The sequence below is a fragment of the Carassius auratus genome, chromosome 6, assembly GCF_003368295.1.
Source record: "Carassius auratus strain Wakin chromosome 6, ASM336829v1, whole genome shotgun sequence".
Classification (NCBI taxonomy): domain Eukaryota; kingdom Metazoa; phylum Chordata; class Actinopteri; order Cypriniformes; family Cyprinidae; genus Carassius; species Carassius auratus.
The window spans coordinates 5,250,284-5,263,361 of record NC_039248.1 but is presented as its reverse complement, the minus strand read 5'-3'; the positions used below and the strand labels follow the sequence as shown (position 1 = coordinate 5,263,361).

General features: G+C 36.3%; 1 protein-coding gene across 2 annotated transcripts; it reads left to right on the top strand.

The window, feature by feature from the left end:
- Nucleotides 1–8,065: 8,065 nt before the first annotated feature.
- ptger1a (prostaglandin E receptor 1a (subtype EP1)) lies at nt 8,066–13,041 on the top strand. 2 transcript variants are annotated; one of them, XM_026257665.1, is made up of 3 exons: nt 8,066–8,120; nt 10,172–11,073; nt 12,064–13,041. In XM_026257665.1, the coding sequence occupies exons 2-3, from the start codon at nt 10,222–10,224 to the stop codon at nt 12,331–12,333; spliced, it is 1,122 nt and encodes a 373-aa protein (XP_026113450.1). In that variant the 5' UTR covers nt 8,066–8,120; nt 10,172–10,221; the 3' UTR covers nt 12,334–13,041. The 2 variants fall into 2 exon arrangements, with proteins under 2 accessions (XP_026113450.1, XP_026113443.1); XM_026257658.1 differs by lacking the exon at nt 8,066–8,120 and adding an exon at nt 8,757–8,814.
- Nucleotides 13,042–13,078: the final 37 nt, after the last annotated feature.

Here is a 13,078-nt window from a genome sequence, read left to right as displayed (position 1 = left end):
CACATTCACTGCCTCACCACAATCTCTCTCTCTCTCTCTCTCTTTTTGAGAAACACGACTCCTTCAAAAAAAAAAATCCTGCTTACAGCCGTGTGTTTTTGATAATGGATTATATGCACTCAGACTTTTCATTTGTATCTACAGTTCATCAGGGGATTTTGACTAATGAAATACAAAATATCCATATCTTGAAAGCTGACATTATTAAATGGTGACACTAGAGATCCTGCAATGGCTATTTAGGGAGTCGATTTCCAAAATGACTAAAAATCAGTTTATTGACAGTCTAGATTCTCTACAGCTGCAATTTGATCTACGAGCAACAACAGGACTATAAAAACAGGAAATCTTCTAAACTAATGCATGCATTTTCTCATACGTTTTTTCTTTTAGAAACCTATGAGAGGGGCTTTAGCTTTGGTGGTCAACGTATAGTATTTTGCACTTAATAGAAGTTTAAGATCAAACAATAATTGGCTGACCCCCTACTGTTCCGCCACAGATCACTGAGGGTCACAGGCCTCTCCGAAAGACCCCTGCTATAGAAATGGGGCAGAAAAAATAAAGTTTCATTTATTTATATTATTATGTAATACCATAGGGGGCAGAAACTCCAAAAAGGTCTGTCCAAGACTATTGGTAGCCACCCTTTCACACACATAACCTTCCAGATGTTTTCGGCTCTCATGTAGGGAAGATGTTAAAGACAGCTTGGAAAGGTCTCATCCATTGCAACATAATATTTGTTCTGTGTTTGAGGTATTTCAAAGGACAAGCCTCTATTCACAGCAAAAGCATCTGAAGTGAAAATGGTATTGATTGATTCTATTACAAACTGTTAGTCTTTGCATTAATAGTGGGGATTTTTCAGTTACTCTCTCTGCATCTTACTGCACATCGGTTCATCACTGACTGTATATATTAGAAACTAACCCTAACAACTTGAGCTGTTCTGTTTATACATGAAGCTCGAACTCTCCCACCATCTAGCTTTAAAATTTATCACAAGGACCATAAACAATAAAATTACTTACTTGACCACTCTCCTCTATAACAGACTTGTGGAAGTGTCTTTCGTGAAGGGAATCAGTATCTCACTTTGGTTTGGAAGTGTACTTTAACAGCACAAAAAACTGTTTGGAATTCATCACTTAACTTAACTAAACTGTGCAAAATACAGATTTTTTTTTCAAGAACCAAACACCTTGGCCTTATGAGTAAATGTAACTATTTATGAGGTGCCAATTTTGTATGAACTTCGACAATGTGATTTGTACAGAAAGTTTTAAGCATGAAGATCCACCCCTAAACATTCCTTGTGGCACAAGCAGGTTATATAAAAATGTACAAATCAGTTCAAGAAAATGTATACAAATTACCCACCAATTAAAAGTCAAAAATTGCCCACGAGAGTGCATTGCAACAACATGCTGGAAATTATTTAATTGATGGAGCAAAAATAACTGGCAACATTGTTCCTAAAATCTAAGATTACAATACAATATTTAACGGTTGATACATATCATACAATTGTGCTAATAAATGGCTATTAACACTCTTTTTCACATCAAAGTGTAAAGCAGTGAAGCTTAAGACTGTCCATTAGAAGGTTATTTAATATCAGATTTAATATATCTCGTTCCACTCGCCTACAAATGCAAATTGTCTGAAAAGCAGAGATTATAAGGCATTATCTGCATGTCGTTTCATTATTCCTGCCTGTAATGCATATGCAGTGGCTTGTTTTTCCACCAGGGAAAATTCAATATTTAGCCATGTGATCATAACCTCCAGACTACAGGAAGTAGCTTTTATTAACTCTTAGAAATCAGATGTCAAATGCTTGGCCATGTTTGGCTATAATAACAAACTAGTTTTGTGGCTAAGAAACCTTGCAAGGTGCTGTCTTTAGTATAGTAGAATACAGAATTATGCTTCCTAGTGTTGTTGTTTTTGTTTTGTTTTTTTGTGGTGCATGTTGACATATTTTATGTAAACTCAACATAAAAACATTTACAAACCATCATCAATTTATTAGACGGTTATTTGTGCCTACCGTTACCATGTTCATTCTGTCATCAAAGTGGAAACATGGCTGATTCATGCTGACTGTATGGATGTTCCCCAGTATATGAATCTTCTTACACATTATTCCCAATGTAATTATGGTCGTCTCACCACCCGCCAAACATGTGTTCAATTTTCAGCCCGTGACAGTCTTACAAATTACACCAAAACTAATGGACCAAGAGCTGTTATTGCGAGTGTGTAATGGACTGAGGGTTGTTATTGCAAGTTATTTATCACAAAGTGTAGAAACATTATACCCTCACACTATCATCGTTGCTCAGCTAGTATTTTATTACTACAGTTAATCACTATTTCTAGTAAAAGATGTTTTCCGCAGTCCTGTTTACTTTCTTAGGTAAATAGATTTCTTATAAGAGGCATTTTGAAGAACTCACAGGAAGATAAAACGGATACCAACATGAAGGGAGAAATAACAAACTTCAGAACTGCAAACTAAGCTATTCAGAGACATTAAATCAGCTGAAGTGACTGAATATATTGTGAGAAAAGTCCATTAATTGATCTGTGTCTAACACCTACGTACCATTTGGCATTGAAGACAATACTGAATCAATATTCCCAAGCAAGTGTGCACAAGCAAAATGTGTGCCTTAGAACGACAAGCCATTTTCTGCATAGCTTAACACTTGAATTACTAGAGGAGATGCATGTCTGTTGTTTGGGCTTTACAGTCTACCTTGCACTGCATCGCTCACTGTTAAAGATATAGTTCACCCAAAAACATCTTGTGAAGGAGAAAGCAACATTATGGAATGAGGACTTGTATTTTAACCAGAAACAATGATTTGAACTTAAATAATATCTTAATGATGGATTTATTTCTTTCATGCATGCTGCTTTTTGCTTCGAAAGACATTATGATGGACTGCAATCGTGTGGTTTACTTGTGGATTATTATAATGCTTTTATCAGCTGTTTGGTGACGGCACCCATTCACTGCAGAAGATCTGTTCTTGAGGGTCAGTAAATCTTCAGCAAATTTTCCTTTTTTGGTGAACTATCTCTTTAACTGATGTGCATTTCGAAAGCAAAGGGTAACGATTATGCTGAAAACATAATTAGGTTTCAATTGATTTGCCATTAGTAAAATAAAGCCTTCAGTTGTCTCATGTGGCCTTAAGCAAGACCTTCATATACGCAGGTCTTTGTCCTATTGACCCCCAGAGCCCCGAGGCTGATGAATATGTGAGATTCAAAAACAATGACGCAGACCAGAATGTACTAATGAGTTTATTTGTGAATAATGTATGAAATTCATTTCCAGAGCCTGGTGTTCAGATCAGTGCTAAATACAGCCGTATATGAATGGCCAGCTTTTGTCAATACACTCGTGGTTATACTACTTTTACTGAATGGGATCACTGTGTTATTTTTCCCATTTGTGATATTAATCTCATTCTTTCTGTCTGTCTGTCTCTATATATTTCTCTTTCTGTAATATCTAACCAACAATTTATCCTGACAGCTGCAGTAGATGTTGGAAGAAAATGGTCTGTTATGTTCTCTTCTGAACATGATGTTCTTTTAGTGGCTTCCGGTTGAAGTGAAGAAAATGCTTTTGCTGCATATTTCGCCTTAATTACGTAAAAACATTAGACAGACACTTTTTAGATCTTAATAAGACACAAATTACACATAATTTTTTCTTATCATGTCTGCGTACAATAAGAAATATTCATGGCGACCACTGAGACCACCGTCAGAGCAATAATCTTAATAAAAACAGATTTAAGGTGAAACAGGTTTCACTTCTACAGACATAGGCGGAGGGTGAACCAACTCCAGGGTAAGGCTAAATGCAGCCAAATCTATTAACTACAAACATCATAAACCTGTCTTTTTTAGACAAGAACAAGACATTTCATGTAGGCTAATAAAATATGTTTAAAGGGACTGAATTTGCATTAAATGTGAACATTAGAAATTGATAATTATATTCCTCCCCACGGTTATTCAAACAGCTAATAAATTATGTACAGAACTTACATTATCATTTACTTTGATCTATCGCACACTTGAAAAACAAAAGTATCGTTATAATCACTAAAACTGTACACACTGCGAAAAGGAATCCCTTACTTACATTGTATGTACTGTACATCCGCGCTTAGTTTTTTTATGATGAGAGAATTTTGCGGAATTCAGTCATCGAACGTGTGCACATTCAGCAAAGCTGATGAGTTTCAGTAATGACTCATCTGAACGTCTCTGATTGGCCATTGCATTCCTAAGCTCAACAGAATCGTGTGTGATTGGTTATGATGCGCAACACTGTAAAACGCCTAAAATGAAATATGGTGCAACATGAGCAAATCTTAATTGAATGCCGTAAGTCGACTCTCTAGCAACAGACGTAATAGATTTAATTTGTTTGTGCAGGGGCATTTTTGCCCCAAGACCCGTGGCCAGGGTAAGTCACGCTCTGCCTATGTCTAAAGATTATAGAATCACTTATAAGAATGTTATTTGCGTTGCCTAGTCAGTTTCAACATTCTGTATTTAAAGAATTAGTTCACCAAAAAAATAAAAAATTAATTGCATTAGATTTACTTAACCTAAGTCTAGTCCAGTTGTACATAAGTTTGTTTCTGCATCAATGTTTGGAGAAATGTTGCATTTAATTACTTGCTCACCAATGAATCCTCTGCAGTGAATGGGTGCCGTCAAAAAAGAGAGTCCAAACAGCTGATAAAACACAAGCCCTCTACCCATACTAATGCCTTTGCCAGTGAAAAGTTTTTCTCGTCTGAATCAGGAGAGATGTTTGCACAGATCAAGCAGTGTTTACAAGTGAAAACAGTTCTAAACTAATACGTCTGTGGATTTTGATTTGAGAGGGCAACAGCGGATGGACTTTATCATCACTGAAGGAAGCCTTATCGTGAATTATGGACTCAAACATTATTCAGGACCCACTGAGGGACGTGAATTTTAGAAGCAGCCCTGTTGATTTCAAGTGACCAAGATCAGCCTTGTTGTAGTCCATGGGAACCTGTGGTTTCTCTCATCCTTCTTGACCCCTTCTGCACCACACCACATTGGCATTCTGTTTGGTGGGCCAGGCATTAGAAGAGGGGGAGCATTTTCAAAACCTTGACATTTTTATGTGAATGTGGTGAACCACATTTGATTTGTGAAAGATTCATGGCTGGGTGGAATTTTGGGCTGCAGAACAAATGGTGGGGTTTTGCATGTCTCTCGCTTTCAAACCGAAGATTCAGCCCGTGGCCATACAGAGGATGAAGGTTAAGAGCAGGAATTATTTAGAGCAAACTTCCTGACCTATTTACACAGAATTTATAGTTATTTTGGTTGATTCCGGCTTTAGTCTTGAAACATTTGAAGGATTGACTTGACAGAAACGCATATTTATTTCTAGTATTTTTAGAGCCATTATGTATTCTTTTTTGATTTGTATTGTTTCTAGGAAATTATTGAAATGATGGCACAATCGTGAAGATATGATTCAGACACCCAGTGTGCCATCACTGAACAACTGGATTTGTCAATCTTGCAATAAATGCCAGATTCCAGGAATCCATCTGGCACCTAGGTTTCTTCCACATCTGCCTCGTAGAGAAGACACTTACTATGTGCCCTCATCTGTGAACGCTTTGCTAATTGTTTAAGGAAATAGCTTTACTTGTTTTCCTTACTGTGAATGTCAAAGAAACAAATCAGTGGAAGACTCTTCCCTTTCAGCAATCATATTACTAAGACGCTTGAGCGCTTTATTGAAACGAGGGAACAAAAACAGAACCTGTAGAGTCTGTGTCTGCAGTGTTTCCACCCACAGCTCATTCCTTGCGTTTTGTTTCAGCTCCAATAGGATCCTGTCCAAAATTTCTTGATTTAGAGCAAACAAATGAGCAATCAGCGAAAACCCGAAAGCAGAATGTAGCAAAACAAAATGAGCCTATTACAATGCAGACTACTACATAAAGCTTCTAACTGCTGCTTGAGAACGGTTAAGAATAACTGCCCGCTGATCAACAGAGTTCACATTCCTATCCACAGAGATCCACTTCTGGATCAGCATGGCCGTGTTCATGCCAGGATAAATACCTGTTTTTATTCCTTGTGCCAGAGGGAAAAATATGCATCTGGGTTGATTTGTAATGTCTGGCAAGTAGCGAATAATGTTCCACCTCTTTGGAAAATTGCGAGCCACTGTCTTCTCCTGACTTGTGCCCTTTGATTGCTCTGGGGATCTAAACCAAACCTGCTCTCGGTCCCGTCTCAAAGTTTTGCTAAATATTTTCATTTCAGGCTGCAATTCTGTCATGTTTATTATTAAGAAATTATCTTACCATTTGGCCTACACCCTCATTCCACAGTCGAACTTTATTAGAGTCAAACTTTATCAAAGATTATTCATTCTCAGCAAGCTGACCATGTTAAAGATAATCTTGCTTTTATGCCTTGGTCAACAAGAATTCAAAACTTAATAATAATAAAAACTCATTAAATAGTAGTTCACCCAAAAGTGAAGCTTCCGTCGACATTTACTTTAATTGTATGGAGAAGAGCAGCTTGGACATTTTATAAATATATTATAATATATTTTATAAATATATAAAATAAATGATAATAACAAAAATTATTTTCTTTAATATAACTTTTTTATTCAAGTTTCGATAATGTTGGACATTAACCCTGCATGTTTGGTCTGTATGACAAATGTTAAAAATGCTAATTACTATTAAATAAAGGCTATTATGTGTTGTGATGCGTGTGTTTTAGTGACTAATAAACGGAAGTCAAATTTAACATTTAACATCTTTGAAATGACAAAGAAAAAAATGACACACTTCATCTGTCCATGTTAAGGTTCCAGTGTCAATAGACTAATAATGATCTTCTCAGAATAAACCTCTGTCTGATGACGTAATGAGAGACCTGGGTGGTTCAAAACTTCTCTGACTTGTTGATGTGGCTGATGTGTGGCACTATTCTCCATTTTGACATCAATCAGTTCCAAGCACGATTGAGTCTTTGCGCTGTAAATATTTTCTGCTATCCAGTCTCCTCTTACTTGAAAGAGAAGATTAAAAACAATTTTACTTGAAACCACTATTTTCATTTCAATTGATTGTATTTTTTTCCTTATCTGAGGCAAATGTATCCACCTCAGTCACTTCATTATACACTCAGTTTAGCCATTTTACATAAATTGAATGGTATTCAAGGAATATGGGGTTAGTTCTGGGATTTCCAATTATTTTGAAAGTTTTTGTGTGTGTGTCCATGTGTTTTTTTTTGTTTTGTTTTTTTTCTGTTGTTCCAATAAATAAAGTTCATGGTCATGGAACTTTTTTTTTGACAGCAACATCATTGTACTGTACAATGATTATGCAGCACAAAACAATTATTGACATTGTTACAATTAAAACGCATGTGACAACTTGCACCAACCTCTTATTTATCAACTAATATCCTTGTTCTGACTTCTGAGAACATTGTTGAACTGATAAGTCCAAATCTTGTTTAATTGTTATGTGGTTTAACTGTGGTCACTTCTTTACGCAACTATAGCGACAGAGAATAATACTCAAATTTTAGTTTAGGACAGAATGCACTAAAAATATATTGTAATTAAGCAAGAACTGAACTTTCCCTTTTACTTCACATTACAATCCCTGTGCATGTCATAGAGAGTTTTCATTTAGACCTAATTAAACCATATGTCTTAAAGCAATTCAATGCATATAATAAAATCCAGTCAATAAATACATAAGCTGTTCAGTCTTTGAGAAGAAATCGTCGCTTTAAACACTCATGTCACCGCTGCGGTCAACATCAAGTTTTTCTCTTGCCTTCTTTAATATCACCATGTAAAAATATTGCTGTTAGTCTGAATCCAAACCACAAGTGTGGAGCCACTCTAGTTTGCCAGGTTGAAAAAAATTAAGCAAACACAGACACCTGTCTTCAATCTACAAGAATCTGGTTTAGTGGAACATTCGACAGTATGTTCAAGGTCAGAGCTAAGAGGGCAGGGAAAAACGAAATCTCAAATACTGAATCAGGTAGACATATCTGTCTTTATCATAAGAATAAGTAATTTAGTATTTAATGCATGAATACCTGTCATTAGCCTAAACTTACTGTGTGCAGTTGCCCAGTTAGCTTGTAATATAGTGGCTTGTTTAATACGCTTTTTTCCTTTAATAAAAGCACCATCTTTGTATCAGAGAAATGCAGCTCTCGGGCCGGTGGTAAGAGTGATTCACACTCACCTAAGAGCAGAGAGCTTCATCAGGGAGGGGTTATATAGTCGCCCGCATGTTTCCGTCAGAAACACACTGTACTGAAGCGGTAGCTCTGAGCGCGCGCGTCCGCCGGTGGAATGTGCTGCCGTGAAACTACGAATCTATTCATCTGCATTTCGTCATTTAAAACTACTTGTTATCCTATTATGGGCTATTTTTTTTTTTAAACCTAGCCGAACCTGCATTACCTTTTTCTTTTAGGAAAGATGACCAGGCGCTCGTATGGAGTATATGGATATGACGATGCACAATTTTTCTTGTACATTCACCAGTTTAAATACATAATTTCATTTTTAACTAATTAATTTTTTTTCTTCAGTAAAAAGTAACATTTACTTTTGTTTACGAATTTTTTTCTTTTGTTTACAGATTATAACATTAAAAAGTTTTTTTTTTTTTTTTTTTTTTTTTGACATGATGCTTTAATCCCAATGGATATTCGTTAATGAAGGTAAGCAGTTGTATTGGTCTTTACTGAGTTGTAAGTAGATGCTGTGTCAAAGAAACCCAACTTTGTTGTAACATGCAATTTATATCTTTTCCGAATCAGTGTTTTTAAATGCATCAGTGCAACCAACTAAATGACTCACTATAAAATGAGTCACTGTAGCATTCTTCAGGGGAGATGCTGACTCCAGGATGAAAGCATAGCATTGAGGGGGTCAAATGCAGGCAAATGAACCTTGAGGAATGTTTAAAAACGATTTGTGGCTGTCAGTAGCCTCTGTCAGAACATGTTTCTCTCAGCTGTAATGTTTGGCGTGGCACTGAATATACCCTTTTTTTTTCTTTTCTTGTTTTAGATGACAATATGATTGTGTGGTAAACAGATATATAAATGTCATTTATCATTCTGAAACAAAATCTGAAATAGTTGCTCATGTTTGTATGTTTTAATTTCTTAGGATCATGATATTTCCTGTTTGTACAGGAAGTCTGGTTGGGGGTGCTTTTTAAAATGGTCAATGAAATAAAAATATCTCAATAAATTTTTTAGTAAAATTAGCCAGCCATGGTTTCAGGAATTCACCATTAAAAAAAACTATAATAATTACAGGATTGCATAATTGTGCCTATATTTTACAACTTATAACAATGTATTTCATTAAGTGATATAATGTTAATTTATTGATTTAGACTTGTCTTAAAATCAGCTTTATTTTGCCTGAAAATACTGAACACCACCGTGGTATAGAAAAGCTACATGATGATTACTTTACAATTAAAAAGCAGAAGCAGAAAGACCTAGTATCTTCTTGGCAAATGTACTACAATAATCTTTAAAAAATATTTTTTCCTGTCCATAAAACAGAAAATGTAACACAAGAGAGGAGGATACATTTTAGTATTTTTCTGTAAAACCATACAAACATTTGTGCTGCATTATAGTACTGCACATATAGCTACTTTACTTTTAACTGTACGTGGATGATCTGAAAAAGACATTTATTTACTGAAAGTTATCTCTTTCTTGACACATTAATTGATTGGCGTGACAAAACATATTACATAAGAAATTGGTTCAGAAGTGCAAAATTACAGTGTTTATGTCAAAATGTATTATAGATGGGACTCACTACATTAAACATGCTATGTAATGTGACATTCACACCAGTATTTTTTTATATATATATATTTATGCTCTGTATTTTTATATTTGATCAAAAGTATTCAGTAAGCAAAATCTGAATACAAAAAAAGAGAAAGCTTTACCTTTAACGTGCACTTAATGGCTACACTACTCTTAGATTTTTTTGGTGTCTTTCAAATGATCTGTTCTAAGACATATTTCTCCATCCTGTCAGCAGCTCTACATGAAGATGGGAGCCCCACAGCTAAACACTCCTCTGAGTTAGCCATGCATCACTGCAATTCATCAGGCGCTGCGCCACTCAGCCCATTTTCCAATGACAGTCAATGGGAAGGACAGCCGACCTCTCCATCACTTGCAGACTCCGAGAATGTCACCTCGGAGAGACCGATCCTGAGCGGCCCTATAGCTGCGATGCTCTCGATGACCCTGGGGATCCTGTCTAATATTGTGGCATTATTCATCCTGGCAAACGCATATGCCCGCCTACGTCGACGATCCAAAGCATTTCTCCTGTTCGCCAGCTCTTTGGTGGCCACGGACTTTGTGGGGCATGTCATACCTGGTTCAATAGTTATGAGGCTGTATCTTTCTGGAGGTGTCCCCTCTGAAGAATACAACCGGGCGGACCCATTATGTCAGTTTCTAGGAGGCAGCATGGTGTTTTTTGGACTGTGTCCGCTCTTTCTTGGTTGTGCCATGGCAGCTGAGAGGTGTTTAGGGGTGACAAAGCCACTGCTCCATGCTTCGCTGGTTACAACCACAAGGACTAAGCTCTCTCTTTCTGTTATCTGGTTAGCAGCTCTTTGCATTGCTCTTCTGCCCTGCTTTCAGCTGGGTTCATATACATACCAGTATCCTGGCACCTGGTGTTTCATTAAAGTGCTGGAGGACACAGAGAAGGCAGACGTGGCCTTTGTTATGTTGTTCTCAGGACTGGGGTTGGCATCCCTTGCTGTTGCTTTGGTGTGTAACACCATAAGTGGACTGACGCTAGTTTTAGCGAGGGTACGAAAGAAACCCTGTAACCGTCGATCAGCTAGATCCCATGATATTGAGATGGTGGTGCAACTTGTAGGCATAATGGTCACATCTTGTATCTGCTGGAGCCCTCTTCTGGTGAGTATGAGCAGTGGGTTTAGTAGCCCCATCATAAATTATGCCCTTTATATATTGGCATAATATTGAAACCATAAAACTACTACAAACATGAAAACTGTCTTGAGAGAAATAAGTACAAAACGTTCACTAAAATAACACACTGTAGTTAAAATCAGCTAAAACCAAGCACAAAAATATTAATTATAGGTACAGTCAATTGAAATACGTCACATGTGCCTATAGGAACATAGATGTATATAAACTAAAGACTTTATAGGAAATAGATCTTTAGTAGACAAGTTTTTAGACAAATTTATTGAGTAATTGACCACATTTTCACTCCGAGTGTTGAGAGTATGTTGACAGTCTTTGAAATTGTTGCCCAGATATTCCTTTAAAAAATATGACAAGACTTTGGCAACAAAGTGCTTTTCCTGCCATTCAAACGTGCTTAAAACAAGAAGAAATGAAAGCATTTCAAATAGCAACAAAGTAGTTCTTTCTGTGACCAATTTTATGCATTTCCAATAACTTGAGCACCTTTGAGGTGTAACAGGACGAAACCAAAAATCTGCCTCAGTGGAAAAAAAAAAATGCGGTACTCCATATAAATAAAAAGTTTAAAAATATAAATAGAAGCCCATTTATGCCACAGAGTAATCAAAACTACAAAGCTAATTGCAATTTTATATATAAGCTGCGACTTTATAACTCACATTGTGATTTTATATTTATTTTATATTTCTTATTTTTAAATTTATTTCATGATTAATTATATTTTCTCTTTCTCTCTGAGGCAGAAACAGCTTTCAGTGTCTAAATTGTATTGTTATTACTTGTAGTTATAAGGTATTAAAAGCTTTTTTTGGTCACAGTTCATAACAAAATGACATGGAATAGTATAAGTAGATAGAACCTAATATTTTTACAGACTGGACTATGGATTTCTTAGACCTGGATATTTTGTCGTAATCCTTATGGTGTTTTGTCTTTGTCTCTCAACTTTAGATTGTTGGCCTAATTACAGTGAAACAGTCATATGAGGGCTCTATGGGAAATGACCTTGCCACTTATAAGACCCTAATGATCATGGGGGTGCGGATAGCATCCTGGAACCAGATACTGGACCCATGGGTCTATATTCTTCTTCGTCGTTCCGTCCTCCAAAAGATTTACTTCATTACCAAACGCCCAACAGACTTTAAAGAAAGCACTTTTCGCTGCTGGGAGATCCATTCCTTCCCCAGCTCTGAGAAGAATCCTGTCAGTAGAATCTGAATCTGAGTGGGCATCAATGACAACAGGAGCTCTACGCAGTATCTGTCAGCTCGAACCCCGAGGATCTCACTGGGCACCTTTATTACAGCATGACTGCACTCTCTATATGAAGAATGTATTTATTTTAGCAAATTTGCACAAAGATAAATAAAGCATGAGATGGACATTCCTATTACTCCCTGTAAAACACTAATAATAAGGATTTGGCTAGAAACTTTCAGAGCACAGCAATTAACTCATTGCTCTCTTGAGCCCTAAATACAGAAAATACACTGGTGTTAGTAACTGAAGCATTAATTCGGCCAGTGTTGTAGCTTTAGATCTGGGACAGTGTTTTCATGTGTCCCTATAGTTATTCCCCATGATGAGCTCCCTGAGCATGAAAACCGACATGACTGTAACAAGAGGCACAAAAGATATTTCAATCTTTGTTTTACTGAAACGTTCACCTAATCAGACTTTGTACAGCATGATCATCAACAATATTACCTGTGAGGTAAACTCATATTTTATGTGGATTTTATGTGATTATTTCCCTCACAGAAGGGGAAGAAAGTTGTCCTTTACATTTGTCTTGCATATATGTTACTGTGCAAAAATGCTCATGTGAATTCATATTATTGTATAATTTATTAATTGTGTTATCCCTCCAATTTTCTGGAGGCTTCTAATGTTGTTATTTTATACTGAAAAGCATCATAATAAAACAAAACAAGCTTATTGTATTTGAATTTCATTTCTGTTT

Excerpts from the sequence above, each read along its gene's own strand:
- ptger1a (XM_026257665.1), top strand. The coding sequence starts at position 10,222 with ATGCATCACTGCAATTCATCAGGCGCTGCGCCACTCAGCCCATTTTCC. Across the intron at positions 11,074-12,063 it reads TCTGCTGGAGCCCTCTTCTG|ATTGTTGGCCTAATTACAGT; the intron begins GTGAGTATGAGC and ends TCTCAACTTTAG.